The following is a 26,124-nucleotide window of genomic DNA, read 5'->3' on the forward strand; positions in this document are numbered from 1 at the left end:
CCGCCCGTCTCAGCCTCCCAAAGTGCTGGGATTACAGGCTTGAGCCACCGCGCCCGGCTATTTGCAATTTTTTTTTGTTCATTTGTTAAGTAACATCATTCCTTAAATATAAAAGCAATCTTACAGGAATATGCAATAGTGTCTCACACAGAAATGACTCCAAAGCTCTCCTTGAAAGGTTACCCCTTCTGGATTTCATGACCTCTCTTAAGGGTAAGAAGACACCACCAGAGAAGCCTCTGACCACAGGATCATTTGATCATTACTAACTGTACAGGAATATTTACAACAGTAAGACTGTGAAGTTGTGGAGTCTAGAGGGGAAGGGGCAGAAATGTGCAGAGGTGTGGAGAATGGTGACAGTGGAGGCACTGCCCATCTTCCCATGACTCTCTGAAACAGGCACGATGCAGATTGGTTTAGGGGCATGAAGGTGGGTCTGAGCAGGAGAACATGAGGAGAGGAGGGATGGCGGAATTTTATCTGGAGGCTTTCACACGGAGGGAACTTTTGTGTGGTAGCTCGGGTGTATTAAAATAAAACATCGATTGTATGAGCATAATAGACATTCTAGTTCTTCACCAGCTGGGGATCTGTCACCTTATTTCCTAATGAACTCATGTGTTTTTCCACAGGTTGTTTTCACCTGCTACCATTACAGACTGGTCCAGACCTCCTTATCCTTTTGTTTCCCACGGCCTATTTCAGTGCAAGTCCTCATTTCCATGAGACTGTGGGAGAAGAGCATGCATTCTAGGCAGGGTTGGACACAGTGATGGGATGGAATGTGGTCTGACTGGAAAGTCAAGGGATGGATTCCAGGTTTGAAGATGGATTACAGCTGGACGCATTGATGGCTTAAGGCCAGAAAGTAGAAGGTGCTCTATGTGTTTTGGTCACAGGGGATGCCTTCTAAAGGAGCCCTCTGCACAGGACTGTGTTAACAAATCATCTGCCCTTGATGCTCAAGTTTGTTCCTCCAGCCTAGAAACTTTTGAACATTGGTGTAATTTCTCCATGTTGGGAAGGCTTAGGGGTCGGGAACTTGGCAAAGGACCCAGTTACTCATCCTCTTTTATGCCCCTTGGGATTCTACAGAAAAGCATTCTCTGCTCTCTTCTCCTGGCTAAGGGCTCAGGAGAATTTCCTCAAGGGGGCCTGAAATCTGCACTCTCCAGTTCCTTGGCAGGCAAACAACGGCTTACCCTACTGCCTGCTTACCTCTTTTTCCTTTTCCCCTTGGTAATACATTTGAGGGATCTAAGAATGCCAGAACAGGAATTCTCCGGGCCCAGTAAGTAAGAACCATTCTGTCAATTTCTGCATTTTTTAATATAGAAATCATACCCTTTTAACATCTACAATCTCTTCCACCAGGAGCTTTCTCTGATAATGACCTTGGTTCAAGCAGCATGAGTGATTTTTAGATGGTGTATGTTCAGTCAATGTATGATTTATGCCAGGAGAAGTGGGATAGTACCCTTTTTGGAAGGGCTGCAAAGTCAAATTACTTATTCTCAAAATGGGGACTCATGAGAGGACCCACAAAGCGGAGGTTCACCTATGAATCAGCCTGTAGCTGATGTAACAGCTCTGGTTACATAACATTCTGGTTACATAACATTTAAAGCTTTTGGTTACAAAACATTTCGAGCTTTTGTTTACTTAGTCTCTGTTTTGTCTTTCTTATTGTTAGTAGAGACATAAGAGAATTTCCATGGAAAATTCCAACTCGGACTCTAGTCAGTGTTGAACTGATTTGTTATTCTTAATATATTTATTCAGCTGCAATCCCTAGTGTCCTTTCAGAGGCTGATTAAAAGGCTCTTCTAATATACCAGAAAGACTAAGGGTCTTTACCACTTCATGTGCTGCTACTCAAATTTCTTAAAGTCATCTGAGGAGAAGTTAATGATTTAAGGAGGAGTAGTATTTTTTCAGTGTGGATAAATAATATTTATTTCATAATAATAAATGATTCTGATGGCACTATTTCCACCCACGAAAGTCATTCTGGTTCTGTCTTCATGTCTGTCTACACAATGATCGCCCTTCTGGGAGGAGGAAAATTCCCTTATGTAGAGCTCAACCCCAGCCCTTGAACCTTAAGGGTGTGTGTATTCTGAGGTGTTCAAGCATCTCCCCAATAATGTGGAGATGTAGCAGAAACCCATTTACCTGATATAATGATATCAGACTCCACAAAGCAACATTTCATTGCTTTGAAATAAAAAAATTAATTAAAATAAAACCATAGGTGGATTCACAAAGAAACTGTGTAAGCATTTGTAAATATAGTAATAAATATATTATAATTTTTGAATTATAAGTAATGTATTAAACCACTATTTCTAGTTTCATTAACTTTATACTACCCACAATATTAAGTAAGAAAATTGCTGACTCTCAACTTCTCACTACCTGTTCTCTTGTTTCTCTTCTCCATATCTGTCTGCTATGCCATTATTTCTACCCTCATGAGACAGTACAAGTGCTCAGAATAAGAACTAAACTCCCAGGCTTCACGTATACCAACAACAGAGGTCATGAGGGATCCCAAAGCCCTCCAACACCCACTTTCTCTGACCTGCTTTCTCCCACTAAGAAGTGTCAAAGGAGAATCCTATGCTTTCAGAGTAAAATGCCATCTCCTCCATGAGGGGATAAAAGTGAGGCCACGGTACTAAGTCCATAGCCATGTCTCTCTGGGCCTATGCTGCTCCATTGAGGGTGTTCAAGTGGTGAATTGTCCACAAAGTAAGACAGCTTTCTCAGATCACCTCAAATCTATCAATAGGGATAATGAATGGGCCTCAGGAGCTTGAGTAAGTTTTGCTTATTCAGTTTTCTTCCATGACAAGAGGTCACCAGGGAGCCCAGTCACCACCTCGCCTAATTTTGACACTCACAATTTCACCAACACTGTCTGCCTTGAATCCATAACAACTAACCTCATTATGTGCTCTGCTCCCATTTATGCCAGTCACATAAATAGCCAGAATTCCACGCTATCTCTCATTCTCCTTCTTCTAATTTCCATAAGTCTAACTTCCATATACCTCCTATTCGCTTCTTTTTATCTCAGATTCCAGTTCAGAAATGAGCATTCTCTTCATCATCGCACACTCAGCAAAATCTGATTCCCCCAAAACCTTCGCATGCAGTGGCTGTTTACTTTTTCTTACTGCTCTGTGAATATAGGTAAGTCTTTTCTCCTTGTTTTAGGTTCCCGGTCATTCTTCTCACTTCCTCATACCACAAAGGAAATGACTCCAAATTTCATGTCATCAGATCTTAACACGATGTCTCACTGCTGCAGTCATACCTACATCAAAGTTAAACTCCCCCTTTCCAATGATTTTAGTTCCTCTCTCTTGTTTCAAGGCCAGTCTCAGCTTGAACCTTGGTTATTTTTAATATGCCCTGAGTTGAAGTCTCAAACTTCATGAAACTGAAACTTAACTTTTCATCCTTCCCCTTAAACCTGTTCTATACAGCCTTTCTCTTCTCAGTCGCTTTATTTTTTCATGTGATGCATCCGATCATTTGGGAAATCGTATTAACCTGTAAAGCATCTGTACAAAGTCCTTCAGTTAACTGACCTGCTTTCTGTCCAGCTGTCAACTCACACTCTGAACTGGCAACTCAGTTTCACACTTCCATTCCAGGCTCCTTCTAGGTGTATTCTGTATTTCAGCTTCCTCCATTCTGTTGTATCCCTGCAGACACTCCCCGTTTATAGCACACATACATAACCATAATATATGGACACCCACTTCTCCCACCCTTCCTCACTCCATTATCTTCATCCATTAGGGATTTATGTCATTCTTAAATATTGAGTGTCATTTCAACAGGAAGGAGAATAAGGAGTAGACAAATAGGTATTTGTCTGTTCATTCTACCCTCTTTTACCAGAAGCCTATATTAATCAGTAAGTCCTCTTCTATATCTAAAATCCTTCAATTTTTAATTTTATCCATAATTTACAAAATAATAATATAAGTAGATTTAGCTTTTAATATGCACCTTAGCCTTTATTAAACTCTGTTTCATAACAGAAGCTATTGTCTAAGATTATTTTTGGAAAATTAGTGTTTGTGTTCTACCTTAGGACACAATGGGTGGTATAAACATTGGTCTAAAGAGTCCTGAGTCTCAGAAAGTGGCTCTTTGACAATATCTGACATTACAAACAGACTTGAAGAGCTGGATTTTTTATAACATTGTCCTTTCATCCTTTGATTCAGACACTTGCTTTTAAGAAAGACTTTAGTCACCAGATTTGAATTGCTGAAAAAAAAAATCCAACAATCTTTGCCTCATGATTTTTTAATAACCTACTTAAGTTTGTCAGTACGCTGTACAAATTGATCAAACGTATGAGTAACAAAGACGAGAAAAAATTGAAAGCAGGAAGGTATATCTATGACTAATCTATTATATAGGAGTCATGCCTAGAATAAACAGAAGAGTTAAAGAACGATTCCTAAATAGAATAAGATGTAGGCTTCTCTCACATGGAAGTGATAAACTTGAATAAAATACTTAAATCTTCACATAACAGAATGAGAATTTAGGCCTCTGAATAATTCCAATATCAAAGCACAAATTCAGTGGAATTAAATAGGTTTTCATAACAGAAAATTTTTAGAACTATTAGTAGAAGGAGGTGTAGGAAGTAGACCCTTACTTTGATGAATTAAGAGAAATTGCTGTTTCGACATAAAAATAAAGCTGGCTCTAAGAATCTTCTTTAGGGGGCCATTATAAATAACCCTCCTAGGAAAACTCAAGTGTTATTGATATCTTGGAAATATCATTAGTGAACATTTTATTATTTTGAGTTAAGAATTTTTTTTTCAGGTTCTTAAAGACAAGAAAAAGTTATCTATAGTACCTCTGTCGATTTTTAAAATAATTAAGTTGTACAGCACATTCTCCAATTCTGAAAAAAGTAATATAATAGGGCAATTACAATTTAGTTTTCAATTCATCATCATTCAAAACCGTGGACTTTTGGTACATATCTTTGCACTCATTTTTCTTCCCTTTGACTTTTGTCTCTATCAGCTCGGTTCCTGAAGAGGCATTTTCACCAGGTAGATGATACTTCCTCAAAAGAATTAGGATGATTAAGGCTGGAACAAAGCTTGATCCTCTTAATGCTGCCGGCAATCCAAGGTAGATGTATCTATTTTTTTAAAGTTAAAACATATTAAATATTACATAGACAGTGTGGTTAGTGCAAACTAAATTTGTATATCTTTATATTTTATTATGATAAAAACAGCAGCTGATACTTTTGCATGCTGATCTTATATAAGCAACTTTACTAAACTCTCTTATTAATTTCAGTATTTGTTAAAATGTTTATGTTGGCCGGGAGCGATGGCTCACGCCTGTAATCCCAGCACTTTGGGAGGCCGAGGCAGTTGGATCACGAGGTCAGGAGATCGAAACCATCCTGGTTAACACGGTGAAACCCCGTCTCTACTAAAAATACAAAAAATTAGCCAGGCGCGGTGGCGGGCGCCTGTAGTCCCAGCTACTCGGGAGGCTGAGGCAGGAGAACGGCTTGAACCCGGGAGGCGGAGCTTGCAGTGAGCCGAGATTGCGCAACTGCACTCCAGCCTGGGCGACAAGAGACAGACTCCGTCTCAAAAAAAAAAAAAAAAAAAAAAAATGTTTTATGTATTTTAAAAAATTTCCTATTGAGAAAATCCAAATTTATTTTCATCTTTTCTAATGTTTTGTTTTTGTTGTTATAACTAGCTTTTCATTGAATAGGATCTTCACCTCAAAATTAATACTGATAGTGATAGCAGTGAATAGTATTTAGTAAGAATGCTTCCAAAGAATCATCATGAATTAAAATATATACTCTTGTGAGAGTTTCTTTAGATGACCTTGATCAGATTAAGGAAGTTATTTTCTATTATGAGCTTGCTCAAAGTTTTAATCATGAATGTGCATAATATAGCCAAATAACTTTTCTGCTTGTAGTCGGAAGAGTATCCAAGGTTTTCTACCTTCATTGTATTAATTAGTGTCTATTACACCAATAGATTTTCTGATGTCGACCTATCTTTGCATGCTTAAAATAAACTGTATTTGTAATTTTTACACATTATTAAATTCAATTTATCAATTTTTATGTAGAATTTTTGCATGTATAAGATTAGCCTACAAATTTTTTTCTTGTACTGAACTTGTCCAGTGTGATTATTAAGATTGTACTAGCTTTGTGAAATGAATTACAAAATTTTCCCTTTTTCTGTTTCTGAGAATAACTTGCATAATTTACGAATGAATCATCAGTTCATTGTAGGTTTTAGCAGACTCTCCTGAAAAGCATCTGAACTTGGTACCTTTGGCAGATGAGCATTTTTGAGGAATTTACATTTTTAAGTAACTATAAAAATATTCATGTTTCTATAGATTTATAATAAAATCTAGTAATATATAATTGTCTAGAAAAATATCTATTTAATATGTTTCTAAATTGTTATATCTAAAATCCCTATGTAAGTATTATAATATCTGTACTTATATTACCTTTTTCATCCTTAATGATGTTTTATTTGTGCCTCCTCTCTTTCTTTATTTGCCGTTCCACAGTATTGTTATTAGTAATACCTTTGCAACTTTACAAAAACATAGCTCTTTACTTTCTGATTCCCTCTATGGTATATAGTCTATTTATTAATTTCTGCTTCTCATTTTTATATTTCTACTTCTAAAATTTGCTTTTATTATGAAACATTACTAGGATTCAGAAAAAAATGGACACCAGTGATTGGATTTAAGGTCTACTGCAATCCAGTATAACCTCATTTTAACTTAACTAATTCCACTCGTAAATGCTCTATTTGCAAATAAGTTCACATTGTGAAGTTCTGAGTGAACATCAAATTTTGAGGAACACTAAACCCTGTACAAGGTGTTTTGCCTCATTAATTGGATTAAAGCATTGAATCCGGATTTAGTCTCTTGACTTAGAAGTACCTTATTCTTCTTTTGGAAGCTGATACCAGAAACCACTGCCCATTTCGAGACATAGAGCCTGTGAATTCAGCTTTGTTTACTCCTTTATGTTTCTGTTTAATTTCTGAAAAATCAGATGTTTAGGATGATGTTTTCATTGTCTTTTAACCAAGATATGTCTCTTTTGAATTTTAAAAATATATTGTATCATTTATTGTTGTTTGAGATAGGAAATATATCAATATGTAAATTATTGAGGCATTTATCAGGTCGTTCTACATCATTTGTATATATTTTATTGTTCTTTTTCTAAATTCTAAGTTCATTAATTTTCAGCCTTTTACATGTAAATGTGTATATGTATATATTTACATACATATTGTATTTTATACATATGTGTATATAAACATATATACCTATGTGTATATATGTGAATATGTATTTCATATGTATATTTATATATGTAATAAATCTATATATGTAAATATACATTATTTATATACATATGTAAATAAACATGTATATATGTACTTATATGTATGTATTAATATACATATTTATATACATATATTTGTACATATGCAAACATACACATATGTGTATATATATTTATACATTTAAAGCTCTAAAAATCCCTTTGATTACTGGTTAGTTTGGCTTCATCCCACAAGTTTTCTTATTCAGTGCTTTCATTGACATAGAGTTCTAATTATTTAATTATGTTTATTGTAATTTATTCTTTTAACCATGAGTAATTTAAGATTGCATTTTTTTACTACTTTTCAAACATTTGAGGTTTGGGCATCTTTTATTATAGGCTTTCATCTCCATTGCATTGTGAACAGAAAACAGGATTTATGTGGTATCAATACTTTTTTTTAACTTTTTAGTGGCATAGGTGCTGGTATTTGGGTTAACAATTATCCATGTATTCATGTAGATATAGATACAGATGTATTATAGATTCATATAGATTATATATATTCATTTACATTTATCTGTATATTCGATTACTCTTGTACAATTTGAAGTTGAAATATACTGTATCCTCACTCATTTTCATCTGTGTTTAATATTCATTTGTGGCACAAGTATATCGAAATTTTCCATTCTGTAGAATTCTTCTTATAATTTTATAAGTTTTTGTTTTGCATATTTGAGGTTATGTTGATAGATTTACATAGGTTCATAATTTTTCTATATTTTTGTCGTGTTTTCCTTTTATTATTAAGTAATATCCCTGTTTAATCCTATTAATTTTTTCCCTTTAACTTATACTGTGTTTAAATCATTAATATAACTACAGAAGTTGATTTAGTATGTGTCTGGTATCTTTTTAAAACCTTATCTTCAATCATTTTATATTTTTGATCTGTCTCTTATAAACAACATATAGTTCAAATTTTGAAAAGTCCAGTATAAAAATTGCTATCTTTTAACAAGCAAGTGTAACCAATTTGCAAAATCACTTAGGCTTGTTTTTTAACTTATTTGTGTGGAGTTTTTTCTTAAGAATTACCACTATTGCATTTTCTCCCCTTCTATTGGTTGAAATAAATCAAATTAATCATTTTTACCTTTTCTGCAAAATTTAAAGGTAATCAGAAGTTTGCTATCAAGAATTGTAAAAGAGTCTAAGATTTTACTTCATTTGTAAGTTAACAGGCTAGCCTGCCATAGTTTCAAGGATGCTAACAGAAGATACAAGACTCGTTGGTCGGGGACAAAGGACTTTTTTTCATTCGCAACACAGCAGTCAGCGCAAACTTCATTTTCAGGTTGGTTTTCCTTACCCTCCATGTCCCAAAGTGGTGATACAGAGGGAGAACCAGGTAAACGTTGTACACACGGTGGATTTGGGCCGCAGTTAGAAAGTCCTGAATTTAGGAAACCCCAATCTTTTAAATGGGCTTCAAAAAAATCTGCCCAAACTTTGCCCCAGAGGGAGACATTTTCTTATCATCATGAACAACAAACTACCTGCCCTCTGTCCTTGAGAGAGACACTATTTATATCTTCTAGGTCATTTACTGTTCCAACATCCTTGAAAATATAGTCCAGAAAAAATGCTGTCAGTGCCCCTGCTAACAAGAAAAGCAGAAATGTAATGTAGGGGTCCATGGAGAATTGTCTACCAACAATATTTACCCTTATTTCCAGAATATCTTGGCTTCTGGTAGATTTTCTCATGGATACACCATTTCATTGACCAGTCTAATTGGTCTGACTAACAGAGAATGGAGCCAAGTCTGTTTAATGTGTCTCAAGCACCATTTGATTCAGGATACTATCAACAAGAATCCAAGCAGCAGGATGAGACCAACCCTCAATAGCGATCCTTGGAGTTCCTCAACTGTGGTAGAAATCTACTGCATACATAGCATGTAGCTGAGCTTCCCTCAACATCACTCCTGGGGAGCTCTGGGGGAAACGGGAATGGATGCAGAGATGAATCTCCTGCTCTCTGCTCTCCCCATATTTCTTGATATATGTCCTTTTGCTGATCAAGACAAATATCTTAGAATGCTATAAACAATGGTAAATTGTTTTATACTGAATAAAGTAGCTTTATTATTGCCCCCATCAAGAGAAGTTAATTCAAATTTAAACAAAACTCAAATTTCCTATTGAAAAAGAAGATGAAAATAGAAAGAACAAAGAGTTTTATTCAAAATTAGACTTGTATTTGCCAAGGAGAAGGCATTAGGAGACATGAAGAAGATTGTTTCAGCAAAGTTTAAAGAGGGAGAAAAGATATGATTTTGGAGACCAGAGACGTGGTGAGAGGAAGTGAGGCTTCAGACTCGTGACATGATAAAATCATGCAGGATAAAACAAAGAGCCTTTAGAGATCAATATAAATTGGACAGGCATCCATGGTATATATACAACCATTACCTTCAATATTGTGTTGACTCTAAGAATTTAACAAACAACACTTTGAAAGCCAAGGTTGGGGAAGCCATGTATGCTTATATTTACCAAGCACTTGAGAAATAATGGGAAAATACAATTCTAGTATGCAAATAAGGAATGGAGATATAACATCAGTATCTCTTCTGGAAATAAACACAAAAGTATTCTTTTCACTTGACAAAAAAAAAAGTTAGGTATGAATGGTGCTGTGTTATGCATAGTCTATGCTTATAAAACAATTTAAAACCCATTATTATCTTTACCTGAAGGTGGTGGAATCATATATCCTGCATGCCCCTGACTCACCACATTTCAAAGTTCCCCAGTGTAAACATGTGGAATCCATTAAAGCGCCAAAATATATAGGTGCAGGAATGCCAGCTGCAATTAACAGGGAAAGAAAGAGCTATCAACAAGAATTAAGATACTTGATTTATTTGGAAATATTTTGATTTTCTTTATTTGTACTGCAAAGTTTATCAAAACATAAATCTAATGGTCTAAATTTTATTTTTAGAAATGAGTTACTCTTACTGTAAAGTTTCTAAATTATTAAAAAATAAGTAATCTTATAAGTAAAAAATTATGCAGCATAATTATTAGTAGGGTAAAACATTCAATTAAAGATTCTGAACTTCATATATTTTCTTAAATGTTTTGGGCCTATTATATGTACATTTTATTTGGGCAGAGCATTTTCTTTCATTTTATTTTCAAATCTTCAAAGAATAGTGTAATTAAGGTCAGACAGGGCCTTTTCAAGTAAAAGAGATGCTCTGTCTCTTTGTGTGCTGCATTCTCATATTTATAACGTGCTTTTTACATACAGAAGGGACACTTGCTAGACTGTTTTACTGAAATAATTATCTTATCTAGTATTTAATATTGTTCCGATAGGATGTGGAAAAAAATGACTATTTTTACCAAATACTCTTGTGCAAAATGTATGTAATCCCACACCAAGGGACTTCTCTTCAGATTTCATACACCTGAAAAGTAAATAAGTTTGTAAATAAAAGAAAAATAAAGATTTAAAACTATCATACTGTCTTGAAAAGGCCGGTTGTAAGCTGGTCACACATAATGAACATTCAAAATTTTACTTTCATGCTCACTTATTGGTTATTCAGGGCTTTATTATCCAGCTGGTAGCCTACACAGGAGCCCATTTCTGGTTACTGACACTTCACCTATCACTTTTTCTTATTAATACCTATTTTATTAGTCGGGCACGGTAGCTCATGCCTGTAATCCCCCAGCACTTTGGGAGGCCAAGGCAGACGGATCACCTGAGGTCAGGAGTTCGAGAGCAGCCTGATCAACATGGTGAAACCCTGTCTCTACTAAAAATATGAAAAATTAGCTGGGTATGGTGGTGGGTGCCTGTAATCCCAGCTACCTGGGAGGCTGAGACAGGAGAATCACTTGAATCTGGGAGGCAGAGGTTGCAATGAGCTGAAATTGTGTCACTGCACTCCAGCCTGGGTGACAGAGCTACACTCCATCTCAAAAAAAAAAAAAGAAATTGTTTTTAATAACACGGAAACTAGATACACTAAAAATCTACAGTAAGAATAATAATAAATTTTATACAGTTCTTATTAAAATTAGAAAAGAACAAGAATACTCACTATCACAACTATAGTTAAATAAATCTTGGAGGTTTTAATTTATGCTCCAAGAGAATTTTAGAAGTCTAAGATGTGTAAGGTTTGGAAGTGAAAAGACAAAACTTGTCATATTTGCACATTGAAAAACTTACATAGAAAACCTAACAAAATCAACAAATTATTAGAACAAATAAGAAGGATGCTGGATAAAAAGCAAATTTTTAAAAACAGCAGCACTCCTCTAAACCAGCAATAACCAACTAGAAAATATAAGAGAAAACAATACCACACATATCCATATATACCAATCTTTACTTATGTGCAGCGATGATAGAGATAGAGATCAATATGGACACACACACACAGACCTATCTGTCCAAAATAGTGCAAAATTTATATTTATAAGGGAGGGGTAGAGCAAGGAGCTAAATAGAAAGCTCTACCAATCATCCCTCCTGAAGGAACACCAAATTAAACAACTATCTACATACAAAAAAACACCTTTGTACGAATGAAAAATCAGATGAGCACTCACAATACCTGGTTTTAACTTCATATCACAGAAAGAGGAACTGAAGAGAGCAGGAAAAATGGTCTTGAATTGCCAACGCCAGCCCTCCCATCCCCCAGCAGTGGCCACATGGCATGGAGAGGGAATCTGTACACTTGGGAGAGGGAGAATGCAGTGATTCTGAGACTTCATTAAATCCCGTGCTGCTCTGTCACAGTGGAAAGCAAAACCAAGCTAAACTCAGCTGATTCTTACCCATGGAGGGAGCATTTAGACTAGCCATCGCCAGAAAGTAATCACCCAGCCCCACAGTTAGAACTTGAGTTTCAGCAAGCCTCGCCACCATGGGCAAACGTGCTCTCCCTAAATAAACTTGAAAGCCAGTCTGGGCTGTAAGGACTATAGCTCCTAGGCAAGTTCTAGTGCTGAGCTGGGTTCGGAGTCAATGAACTTGGGGGTCCCATCACCTACTGAGACACCAGCCAGGGAAGCTGATGAAGTGCTTGTGCCACCCTTCACCCAACCCCAGGCAGCACAGCTTGTGGCTCCAAAAGAGAATCCTTCCTTCCACTTGAGGAGAGAGGAGGAATAAGTAAAGAGGACTTTGTCTTGCATCTGTGATACCAACTCAGCCACAGTAGGATAGGGCACTGGGAAGGGTCATGAGGTACCCATTCCAGGCCCCAGCTCTTGAGTGGCATTTCTAGACAAACCCTGGACCAGAAGGGAACCTGCTGTCTTGAAGAGAAGGACTCAGTACTGGCAGGATACATCACCTACTGGCTAAAGAGCCCTTGGGGCCTGAATAACCAACAGCTATACTCAAGTAGTATGCCATGGGCCTCAGGTGAGACTTGGGTGTGCTGTATTTAGATGAGACTCAGCACATTCAGAGCTGTAGTGGCTGTGGGGAGAGACTCTTCCTGTTTGAGAAAAGCATAGGCACAGGGAGCAAAGGGAATTCTGTCTTGCATCTTAGGTAACAGCTCAGCCACAGTGGGATAGGGCAGTGGTTTCTAAACCTTTTGCACCAGGGACTGGTTTTGTGGAACACGATTTTTCCACTGACCAGGCAGGAGTCGGGGATGATTTTGGATGAAACTCTTCCACCTCAGATCATCAGGCGTTAGTTAGATTCTCATAAGGAGTGTGCAGCCTAGATCCCTCACATGTGCATTTCACAATAGGGTTCACGTTCCTATGAGAATCTAATGCTACAGCTGATCTGACAGGAGGCGGAGCTGAGGGGGTAATGCTCGCTGCTCCCTCCTGCTGTGAGGCCAGACTCCTACCAGGCCAGGGTCTGGTAATATTCTGTGGCCCAGTTTGGGTAGGGACCCCAGGGATAGAGCACCAAGCACATTTTTGCAGTCCCAGATTCTGGGCCTTGGGTCTTGGATGGCATTTCTGAACCTGCCCTTCTGGGCCACAGGAGAGCCAACTGCCCTGAAGGGTGAGTCCTGGCCTGGCAGCATTCACACAGGCTGGCTAAAGGACTCTAGTGCCTTAAGTAAACATCAGTGGTGGCCCGGGCAGTATTCCCTGTGGGCCTGTGGTGGTGGTGGTGGCCATGGGGTGGGGCTCCTCTGACTTTGGAAAGGGGAGAGAAGAGTAAAAAGGTGTTTCTGATAGTCTGAGTGCCACCTCAGCCACACTAGAATAGAATACAAGGTAGATTTGTATGATTTTTTACCCATCCCAGGCTCCTGGATGGCATCTCTGGACCTTTCTGGGGACTGGGAAAACTCACAGCTCTGAAGGGAAAGACAAAAACATGACTGGATTACCACTGGCTGATTGTAGAGTTGGGCCTTGAACAAACGCAGGTGGTAGCCAGGTAGAGGTAACAGTGGGTCTTGGGTGAGATTAGTGCTGTGCTGGATTCCAATGTAACACAGCACAGTCCCAGAGGTGGTGGCCACAGGGGTGTTTGCGTCACCCTACCCCCAGTTCCAGGCAGCTTAGCACAGACAGACTCCATTTGTTTGGGAGAAACTAAGGCAAAAGAACAAGAATCTCTTCCTAGTAATCCAGAGAATTCTTTTGGATCTTGTCCAAGACCTCCAAAGTGGTAACTCTATGAGTCTACATGAACCACAGCATTACTGGGCTTGGGGGCCCAAATCCTTTTCAATACCTGGAAAGCCTGCTCAAGAAGGATGGCACAAACAAACCCAGACTATGAAGACTCTGATAAATGCCTAATTCATTAATGCCCAGATACCAACAAACATTGACAAGCATGAGGAACATATAGGAAAACATGACTTCACCAAAGGAACTAAACAAGGCAGCAGGGACCAATCCTGGAGAAAGAGAGATATGTGTGACCTTTCAGATTGAGAATTCAAAATGGCTATTTTGAGGAAACTCAAAGAAATTCAAGATAATACAGATAAAAAATTCAGAACACTATCAGATGAATTTTACAAAGAGGTTGACATAAAAAAAAAGAATCAAGCAGAAATTCTACAGTTAAAAAACTGCAATGACATACTAAAGAATGCCTCAGAATGTCTTAATAGCAGAATTTATCAAGCAAAAGAAAGATTTAGTGAGCTTGAAGATAGGCTATTTGAAAATACACAGTAAGGGATACAAAAGAAAAAAGAAATAAAAAAGAGTGAAGTGCACCTTAATGATCCACAAAATAGTCTCTAAAGGGCAAATCTAATAGTTATTTGCCTTAAAGAAAAGGTAGAGAAAGAGATAGGAGTAGAAAGATTATTCAAAGGGTTGACAACAGAGAACTTCCCAAACCAAGAGAAAGGTATTGATATCCAAGTGCAAGAAGATTATAGAACACTAAGCAGATTTAACCCAAAGAAGATCACCTCAAGGAATTCAATAAATCCCCCAAGGTCATGTATAAATAAACAATTCTCAAAGCAGCAAGAGAAAAGAAGTGACTAACATACAATGGAACTGCAATACAACTGGCAGCAGACTTTTCAGGCGAAACCTTACAAGCCAGGAGAGAGTGGCATGACATATTTAAAGTGCTTAAGGAAAAAACTTTTACCTTTATATCTGGTGAAAATATCCTCCAAACAAAAAGAAGAAATAAAGATTTTCCCAGACAAGCAAACGCTGAGGGAGTTCATCAATACCAGCCCATGCTATCAGAAATACTAAAGGGAGTACTTCAATCAGAAAGGAAAGGATGTTGATAAGCAATGAGAATTCATCTGAAGGTACAAAGATCACTGGAAATAGTAAGCAAGCAGAAAAATGCAGAATATTATAACACTGTGACTGTGATGTATAAACTACTCTTAACTAGAAAGACTAAAAGATGAACTAACCAAAAATATTAACAAGTTTTCAAGACATAGACAGTACAATAAAATAGAAATAGAAATAACAAAATGTTAAAAATCAGGGGGACAAAGTTAAAATGTAGAGGATTTTTTTTAGTTTTCTTTTTGTTTATTAGTTTCTTTATGCAAGATTAAACAATAATCTGTTGTCTACTAGAAACACATGTCACTCATAAAGACAGAGACACAGAAAATAAAGGGACGAAAAAGATATTCCATGCTGATAGAAACCAAAAAAGAGCAGGAGTAACATTCTTATACCAGACAAAATAGATTTTAAGACAAAAACTGTAAGAAGAGACAAAGAAGATCATTATATAAGGATAAAAGGATTAATTAAGCAAGAGGACATAAAAGTTATAAATATGTATTCACCCAACATTGAAGCACCAGATATATAAAGCAAAAGAGAGAGAGAGAGCCTAATACAACAATAGCTGAAGAATTCAACACCTCACTTTCAGCATTGGACAGAACTTCCAGACCCCCCCAAAAAAATCAACGAAGAAACATTGGATTTAATCCAAATTATAGACCAAAGGAACCTAATAAATATTTACAGAACATTTTATCCAATGGCTACAGAATACAAATATGAATCCAGCACATGGATCTTCTCAAGGATGGACCATATGTTAGCTCACAAAACAAGTCTTACAACATCCAAAAAAACTGAAACAGTATCAAGTATCTTCTCTGACCACAAACTACAAATCAATAACAAGAGGGATTTTGAAAACTATACAAACACATGGAAATTGAGCAATATGCTCCTGAATGACCAGTGGGTCGATGAAAAACTTAAGAAGAAAATTTAAAAATTTCTTAAATAATAATGGAAACACAACATACCAAAACTCATGGGATACAGTGAAAGTGGTACTAAGAAGGAAGTTTATAACTATAAATGCCTACATCAAAAAAGAAGAAAAACTTTAAATAAACAACCCAATAGGCCGGGTGTGGTGGCTCACACCTGTAATCCCAGCACTTTGGGAGGATGAAGTGGGTGGATCACAAGGTCAGGTGATCAAGACCATCTTGGCCAACATGGTGAAACCCTGTCTCTAATAAAAATACAAAAATTATCTCGATGTGGTGGTGTGAGCCTGTAGTCCCAGCTTCTCAGGAGACTGAGGCAGAAGAATTGCTTAAACGTGGGAGGCGAAGGTTGCAGTGAGCCGAGATCGCACCACTGCACTCCAACCTAGGCGACAGACTGAGACTCCGTCTCAAAAAAAAAAGAAAGAAAAAATAATAATAATAATGCATATTAAAGAATTAGAAAAGCAAGAGCAAACCAAACACAAAATTAATAGAAGAAAAGAAATAATAAAGATCAGAGTAGAAATAAATGAAATTGAAATGAAGAAAACAATATAAAAGATCAACAAAACAAAAAAAAAATAGTTATTTGAAAAGAAAAACAAAATTGATGAACCCTTAGCCAAAATAACTAGGAAAAAAGAGAGAAGACTCAAATAAATAAAATCATATATGAAAAAGAAGACATTACAACTGATACCACAGAAATCCAAAGGATTTTAAGAATAATTATTAAGCTATGTTAAACTAAAGGCTATTATGAACAACTGTATGCCAATAAATTGGAAAACCTAGAAGAAATGGATGAAATCCTAGACACATACAACCTACCAAGATTGAACTATGAAGAAATCCAAAACCTGAACAGATCAATAACAAGTAATGAGATTGAAGCTGTAATAAAAAGTCTCCAGCAAAGAAAAGACCCAATAGCTTCACTGCCTAATTCTACCAAACATTTAAAAAGGAAATAATACCAATATACTCAAACTATTCTGAAAAACAGAGGAGGAGAGAAGCCTTCCAAACTCATTCTATGAGGTCAGTCTTATCCTGATACCAAAACCGGAAAAAGACACGTAGGAAAAAAACAAAAAAAAGAAAAGAAAACTAAAGGCTAATGTCCCTGATGAATACTGATGCAAAAATCCTCGACAAAATACTATCAAAACAAATTCAACAACACATTAAGAAGATCATTCATCATGAACAAGTGGGATTTATCCCAGAGATTCAAGAATAGTTCAAACGTATGTAAATCAATCTATATGATACATCATACCAAAAGAACAAACAAATAAAAACATATGATCATTTCAACTAATGTAGAAAAAACATTTGATAAGATTCAGCATCGCTTTATAGTACAAAAAAAAAAAAAACTCTCTGAAAACTGGGTGTAAAAGGAACATGCCTCAACATAATAAAGGCCATATATGAGAGACCTCTAGTGAGTATCATACTGAATGGGGAAAAACTGAAAGCCCTTCTTCTTGAAAAGGACATGAAAAGGATGCCCACCTTCACCATTGTTATTCAAGATACTACTAGAAGTCTGAGCAAATCAAAACTACAATGAGATGTCATCTCACCCCAGTTAAAATGACTTGTATACAAAAACAGTAACAAATACTGGTGAGGATGTGGAGTAAAGGGAACCCTCCTACACTGTTGGTGGGAATGTAAATTAGTACAACCACTATGGAGAACGGTTTGGAGATTCCTCAAAAAACTCAAAATAGAGCTACCATATGATCCAGCAATCCCACTTCTATGTATTAATATATACTCAAAAGAAAGGAAGTCAATGTATCAAAGAGATATCTGCACTGCCATGTTTATTGCAGCACTATTCACAATAGTCAAGACTTGGAAGCAACCTAAGTGTCCAGCAATAGAAGAATGGATAAAGAAAATGTGGTACATATACATGATGGAGTAATATTCAGCCATAAAAAAAAGAATGAGACCATTTCATTTGCAACAACATGAATGGAACTGGAGGTCATTACGTTAAGTAAAGTAGGCCAGGCACCAAAAAACAAACTTTACATGTCCTCACTTACTTGTGGGAGCTAAAACTGAGAACAGGCTGGGCCCGGGAGCTCATGCCTCTAATCCCAGCACTTTGGCAGGCCAAGGCGGGTGGATCACCTGAGATCAGGAGTTCAAGACCAGCCCGGCCAACATAATAAAACACTATTTCTACTAAAAATACAAAAATTAGCAGGTGTGGTGGTGCATGCCTGTAGTCCCAGCTACTCAGGAGGCTGAAGCTGGAGGATTGCTTGAGCCAGGGAGGTGGAGGTTGCAGTGAGCCAAGATTACGCCACTGTACTCCAGCCTGGACAACAGAGTGGGACTCCATCTGAGAAAAAAAAGAAAAAATGAAAACAATTGAACTCATGGAGATAGAGAACAGAAGGGTTGTTACCAGAGGCTGGAAAGGGTAGCCTGGGTGTGGTGGGGAAGTAGAGATAGTTAATAGGTACGAAAAAATGGAAGAAATGAATTAAACTTACTATTTGATAGTGTATAGAGTGACTATAGTGGAAAATAATTTAATTGTACATTTTAAAATAACTAAAAGAGTACAAATGAATTGCTTGTAACACAAAGTATAAATGCTTGAGGGAATGGATACCCCATTTACCCTAATGTGGTTATTACACACTGCATGCTTGTATCAGAATATCTCATGTAACCCATAAATATATACACCTACTATATACCCATAAAAATTAAAAATTAAAACATTATATTTATATATGATTATATAATTTTTTAATCTAGTTTTTACTTCTGATTTATTTTATGTATAATTTTAATTATATGCTATGTAATTATAATCTAGATATACAATTTATATTTGTATATGGGGAAATGATACACATATATACATATACACACAAAATATGTAAAATCACATTGATAATCACAAATTATAAGCAATACAAATATAAATTTAAATATATTTAAAATCAATACAATATAAATAGGTTTAAAATCACAAATACACATATTCATATCTATATATATTTGCAATCACAAATATTTACATGTGTATGATATATATGTATATTGCATGTTTGTGATGGTAATGGCACCATTCTCTGTGTGTGTGTGTGTGTGTGTATGTGTGTGTGTGTGTGTGGATGGCGTCACAAGAAATATATTTGGTCTTTGTCCCTAGCTGCTGGCACATGGGTCCTTGGAGTTCTTGGAATTCCCTTGGAGCGTCCTTAGTGGTAGGAATGTATTTTGTCATTCTTAAGGAGATTGTTTTGATCACACCTGAGTCTATACTAATGAGACGACAGGGTGGGCTCCCAGACTGAGGCTGGGACTGGTCACCAGAAAGACCAAGTTATTAGAAGACTGGAATTCTCCACCCCACACTCAGACCTCCAGGAGGATGGAGTGGGATGTGTGCACTGAAGATCAAGCTCACTAAAAGCTCTTGAACTAGGAGATTGGATGAGCTTCTGAGCTGGTAAACATATCCATATGCCAGGAGAGTGGCACACCCCAACCCTACCCTGGTTTCCATTTGTGTCTTTTACAATAACCTTCATAATAAACCAATAAATGTAAGTCAAGTGTTTCTTCCCTGAGTTCCGTGAGCCATTCTAGAAAATGGAGGAGTCAACCCTAATGCATAGCTTGTCAGTCAGAAGCCCAGGGTAGAACACAAAACAAAACAAAACAAAACAAAAGCCCAGGGTGTCTGGACTTGTGATTGACATCTAGATTGGGGGCAGTCTAATAGGACTGAGCCTTTTAACTTGTGCAATCTGATGCAAAGTCTATGTAGATAGTACCAGAATTGCATGGAACTGTAGAACACCCAGCTGGTGCTGCAGAATTGGACAGTGTAGGAAAATAATCCACATATCTGGCTATCAGAAATGTTCTGTATGAATAAAGAAACCATTTGTTTTTCTCAGTGTGTGTGTGTGTGTGTGTATGTATGTATGTATCTATGTGGCTGTATGTACATATATGTGTGTGCATATATAGACATGTATATGTATACATACGTGCGTATATAATTTATATATTTATATATAGTATTTAAGAAGGAATCTAATGGCACATCACCTTTATGAAAAATTTTCAGAACTTTATTTAAGGATACAAAGGAACATTTAAGCAAATGCGAGGATATTACATGTTCAAAAATATTTGATGTCAGATTTTTCTCCAAGTAATCTGTGGAATCTACACTAACTCAATTGAAATTCTTATGAAGATATAAAGACCCACAGACAGCTAAATCAGTTTGAGAATAAAAGAATAAAGGAAAAGTGAAGATGACAGGGGGGTGAGGAAAAGTTACCATATGAAATACTAACGTTTGCAAGGCCAAAGTAATTAAATCAAGGTGACACTGGTATGAGAACAGGCAAATAAATCTGTGGAACAGAGTAAGGATGAAAAATAGATTCACATTATATAAAAACTTGAGATGGTGGCACCACAAATCAAAGGAAAAAGGATGTATTATATAGGCTATGATTTTGGAAAAAAACTTTATTATTCGGAGAAAAACAACACTGGATATCTATGTACCTTAATCCACATATAAAAATAGATTTGAGATGGCTTAAAAAACTATGCAGAAGGTGAAGCTGGAAAGCTAGGAGGAAATAAAATTTAAGGGAATATTTTTGTAAGTTACAAATGTGGAAGCAATTTTAAAAATGTGACTTATCTTCCAAATACACAAACACTAAGGCAAGAAAATTGTTAGATTTTAGTACAACAAAATTTAGGATTTCATTTCATAAATGGCACTGTAAAAGTTAAAAGAAAGAAGACAGACTAAGTGAAGATAATTGTATAACATAAACAGTATTACATTAATACCTGTAATTTACATCGTAATCATCAAAATCATCAAGGAAAACATAAGAGATAGGAAATATAATGAGTAAAATGGGTAAAATAAATTGAATAAGCATCATCTATCAGAAGCCTAAATAGCTAAAAAAGTTGTTTGAAGAGATGCTTAAGCTCAGTATATCAGGAAATCACATATTAACACGTCAGTGAGCTATCATTAGTATTTTACACCCATTGGATTAGTCAGCATCACAAAGTGAGATAATTCTAACTCCCATGCAGTGATGATATAAAAATTACTCTAAATAGGACTGGTGAATTTATTTATGCATCTACCTTATGAACCAGAACAAGACTTAATACCATTTGTGTGAATATAAAAACACATACACACAAAAAAATTTAATATTTTACAAAGGAAATGCATATTTAATGACATTTATCTGTCATATTTAAGTGAGCAGCTATGGTGACTGGAAATAGAGAATTGAATAGAAGTAAATAAATAAATGAAGTAAAATAAGAGAGAATCCTTGCTCTGGCCTGTGATGATAATGTGTTATGACTTGAGCATTGTGATTAACTTAACTCTACTTTTGAGCTCCAAAACAAGAAGAAGAGAGAAAAATTACAAACTATGTTCAGGATTGTTTACTAGGCATGAAGAGTGGTGTAGCTGAAAGAAGATTTATTTAATATACCTAAATTTGAAAACTAGCTCTGCAGTTTCCTAGTTTTAGAAAGTCCTTCAGCACTGATATCTCACAGTAGCCTTGTGAGAGAGCTGAGTATTTATTATTATGCCCATTATTATTAAAGAAAAATGGAGCTCAGAAAGATCCAGTGGCCTTGGTGAGATGGGGGCTTCTCAGAGCTTTGCGCTGCTGTCCTATAGGTTGAACCTTAGGAAATGGCTGCTAGGCACCCACTCTTTACCTATCAAAATGGCCATTTTCTATGGCCTACACTAAGATGTAAATGTGTCTCTTTTGTCACAGAATGAGAGGTCCACTCATTTAACTCTAAGAAATAAGGAAGAAAAATAGGGAGGAATAGGAATGAAATGCCAGGAGATGAACATGTGCATTGCTAACTTTAAAATTTTGTGAAATTCAAAAATGCTTAATACAAAGCCCTTAATAAATGGTACGTTAGAGCACTGAGTTCTTAGATACTGAGTCCTGAGTGACTTTCTTAGAACAAGCTACCTTAAATTTAAGGTAGCTTAAAAAAATTAAAAATAAGGAAAATAATTTTGTACCTCAAGAGAATTTGTTTGTACCCAAAAAAATGTAAATAAGGAAAATAATTTTGTACCTCAAGAGAACCATATATCCAGGTATGGCAGCCAAAGAATAAATGAAACTGCTCATTGCTGACAAGATTAGGAAGTACTGGAGCATCATGGAACAGTCAGGTCCTTTGTCACACAGCCCAAGAACTGCAGATGAATTTCCTGAAGTTTGAATACAGCTGCAATTTTGGAACACCTGTCAAAAAATAACATATTACACTAACTAAGAAAGAAATATCTTGAACACAAATTTTAAACATTTTCTACACAGCCAGTTGGATCAAGATGGTGACTGCTTGTTCCCTTTAATCCATCTCCATTATGATGTCTCTCAAGATTACAGCATATAACAAAACTGGAAGGGTGATTTCAGAAAAATGGTATATTTTTCTAAATATTGTAATAACTAATAAGCGACCCTAAAGACACACTTTTTAATTATTTTATTTATTTATTTATTTGAAACAGAGACTCATGCTGTCGCCTAGGCTAGAGTGCAGTGGTATGAACTTGGCTCACTGCAACCTCTGCCTCCCAGGTTCAAGTGATTCTCTTGCCCCAGGCTCCAGGGTAGCTAGGACTACAGGTGCTCACCACTACACCCAGCTACATTTTGTATTTTTAGCAGAGATGGATTTCACCATGTTGGCCGGCTGGTCTTGAACTCCTGACCTCAGATGATCCACCCGTCTCTGCCTTCCAAAGTGCTGGGATTACAGGCGTGAGACACTGCGCCCAGCCAATACACTTTTTAAAATAGTGTTTTGATACAACACTACACTGGACAAACAAAATCTGTTTCAGAGTGCTCAACTGAAATATTTAGATGCTTACAAATAATCAAAGCTTTGCTTCTAAAGAAACAGTTTATTTCGGCAGGGTGCAGTGGCTTACGCCTGTAATCCCACCACTTTGGGAGGCCGAGGCAGGCAAATCATGAGGTCAGGAGTTCGAGACCAGCCTGACCAACATGGTGAAACCCCGTCTCTACTAAAAATACAAAAATTACCTGGGCATGGTGGCGTGTGCCTGTAATCCCAGCTACTCGGGAGACTGAGGCAGGAGACTTGCTTGAACCCGGGAGGCGGAGGTTGCAGTGAGCTGAGATCGTGCCACTGCACTTTAGCCTGGGCGACAGAGTGAGACTCCATCTCAAAAAAGGAAAAAAAGGAAGGGAAAGGAAAGGGGGAAGGGAAGGGAAGAGAAGGGAAGGGAAGGGAAGAGGAGGGGAGAGGAGGGGAGGGGAGGGGAGAGGAGGGGAGGGGAGGGGAGGGAAGGGAAGGGAAGGGAAGGGAAGGGAGTTTATTTCAAAAACAGAATTGTCAACTTTTTTTGAATTGTTACATGTTTCCAAGTCTTAATAAGAATCAAAATTTATAGTCTACTTTGATCACCAACCAACATTATATTAGTATTAGTGTTGTTATATTATATCGTGATATGTTAGAGGCAAGAGAGCATTCCTAATTCTAAATTCTTAAAGAACTGTCAGAATGTGAAAAACACAGAAAGCACACCCATACATATACACAGAAAAAAAATATATATATATATTATATATGTATGTATAGCAAAGCAATTAGCTGGACAATTGAGATCAAACCACCAACTTTATTTCAATGATAAAAATTTTTTTAGTCCAGAGTATTTACAACCCAAATTATTTGAGTAATAATGTAAACTTCTTGGAAATTTCAGATCACTGTTCAGATGCTATGAAGGTTTTACATAAGATCTGGGAAATAAAAGGTAATCAAGTGACTGTCATAGAGTTATTTTTCCACATACAAAGAAACTAATTTGGTTTTGAGGAAACACTAATTTTACTTTTATTAAGTGTAGGCCCAGTTCATAGTTGGAAAGTAAAAATGCAACTCAAAAAAGTTCTGTCAAATAGGATGTCTTACCATGTTTATTCCCATTCCAATGGATGTCTCACAACCAGCAAGACAAGCTGACAGATATGACAAGCCATTGTTTCCACACACAGGATCCCATATTTTAGATGGACAGTTGCAATCCACATTGCAATTAGCAAAGACGTTATTTCCCATATACAAATCTTGTGGAATTCTGAAATGATTTAAAATAATGCCATAGATATTAAAAGATGATTCAATCATTTTTCTCTTCTTTTCATCTCAATCCCCAATTAGATTTCTTCTCCTCCCATGAATAGAAAGAGAAATCTTCCAATCATCAATGTGTGACCTGTTTACTATAGCTTTGGTATAAAAGAGACCTGTTTTGATGACCACATAGCCACTCTTTCAATGATTTATCTCAGAAGAATATACAGGCAATAAATAAGCATTGTGCCTACCTTGTGGGAGTCACGTTTTCACATACTATTAGATTTCAAAAGATGAGGATGAACTAATCTCTGTGATTCATCCATTAGGTAGCAAATAGCAAGAAAGGACTAGCATGAAGACAAAAATCTGCAAGTTCCACTTGTAATATAGATAATACATTTAGTTCCAGAAACGTAGGTATTTGAATGAAAGAAATACATTCTACTAATATAAAAAGTGACCAGTGCTTGTAATACGATTGAAAGAGCACTTGCGTGGCAGTTTAGAGACTGAATTCAGACTAGATCACAGTGCGACTTTTGACACATTATGTCTGGGAATCAGCATCATTGGAGATGGAGACAATCTTTAAAATTTATTCCAATTTTAAAATCCATTTCTGCATTGATGTGGTTGAAGAGATTTGAAATGAACTCCCTTTATCATTAAATCTCTCTGAATCTCAATTTCATCTGTAAAGTGGAGGTAATAATGCTTATCTTAAATAAAGTTTATGAGTCTCAAATCAAATACCATATATAAAATTATATTATGATTTTACATTTGAAATTATTTCAATCTAATAAACCTTGATAATTTTGAAAAAACATTTTAGGATGTTCTTTATTTCATTTTAACTGATAGCTTGATTATCAAAATGTGCCCTACAGGTGAATTCTTTTAATGTACATCACTATGGAAAACCTTTCAATAAAACCCAGATAACCTTCAAAATACAAAATATGAAAGTATTCAATATTTTAGATATAGCAATACAAATGAAATATATGAATTATGTATTAATTAATTTATCATGTATTATGATTTAGTTATGCCAAACTTAAGCCCATTGTGTAAACATATAAAGGCTATTTTGACTGTATAGTCTACTCTTAGTTTCACTCAGTTATGGGAGTATAAGACATATGGATAACATATTTTAATACAAACTAAAACTGTAGGCAGTTTCTTTCATAGGATGTCTACTCGGATATCACAAAGACAATCATGCACACACACCCACATGCACATGCAATGATAAATTCACTCACCCTGTGATATATTCCCAATCTCGTTAATAAGCCTAGAGCTTGGATAGATTGGCTTTTGATTGACAGATGGAGAAAACATACAGGAAGAGCAGGGATTACTACCATTAACTCCAATAAGCAAACGATCTGATCATGCATTGCCATTGTAAAAAATATAATATTAACCATTTGTTGAAAGATTCTGACATTCATTAGAAAACAACATACCCTTCATAAGAGGTATTTATTCCAACAACTGAAGAATTTTCACAAGTCAAGAGAAAAGATAAAAAATGGAGAAGATACTCAAGTAAGGATAACCAACATCCTATGTGGGCAGCTTGTTTGACAGTAATCTTGAACTTCTTCATAATTAAACCACCAATTATGTATCCAATACATATTGGAGGTAAGTTATAAATACCTATAAATGCAAATAAAATATTATTCACAAAATGACTTACCAAAGGAATCAATATGTTACCACTTTT

General features: G+C 36.2%; 1 protein-coding gene across 4 annotated transcripts in view; it reads right to left on the reverse strand.

Annotated features, from left to right (window-relative positions):
• Positions 1-388: 388 nt before the first annotated feature.
• SLCO1A2 (solute carrier organic anion transporter family member 1A2) overlaps positions 389-26,124 on the reverse strand; it is a 138,408-nt gene continuing 112,672 nt past the window's right edge. For all 4 annotated transcript variants that reach the window (XM_025401670.1, XM_025401667.1, XM_025401668.1 and 1 more), the window contains 6 exons: positions 25,862-26,057; positions 24,216-24,381; positions 22,332-22,504; positions 10,828-10,892; positions 10,167-10,284; positions 389-5,194 (listed from right to left, as the gene is read on the reverse strand). In XM_025401670.1, the coding sequence (XP_025257455.1) occupies positions 4,975-5,194; positions 10,167-10,284; positions 10,828-10,892; positions 22,332-22,504; positions 24,216-24,381; positions 25,862-26,057 (938 nt within the window). In that variant the 3' untranslated portion in view covers positions 389-4,974. The remainder of the gene's footprint in view (positions 5,195-10,166; positions 10,285-10,827; positions 10,893-22,331; positions 22,505-24,215; positions 24,382-25,861; positions 26,058-26,124) is intronic.

The sequence above is a fragment of the Theropithecus gelada genome, chromosome 11 (genome assembly GCF_003255815.1).
Source record: "Theropithecus gelada isolate Dixy chromosome 11, Tgel_1.0, whole genome shotgun sequence".
In the NCBI taxonomy this organism is placed as follows: domain Eukaryota; kingdom Metazoa; phylum Chordata; class Mammalia; order Primates; family Cercopithecidae; genus Theropithecus; species Theropithecus gelada.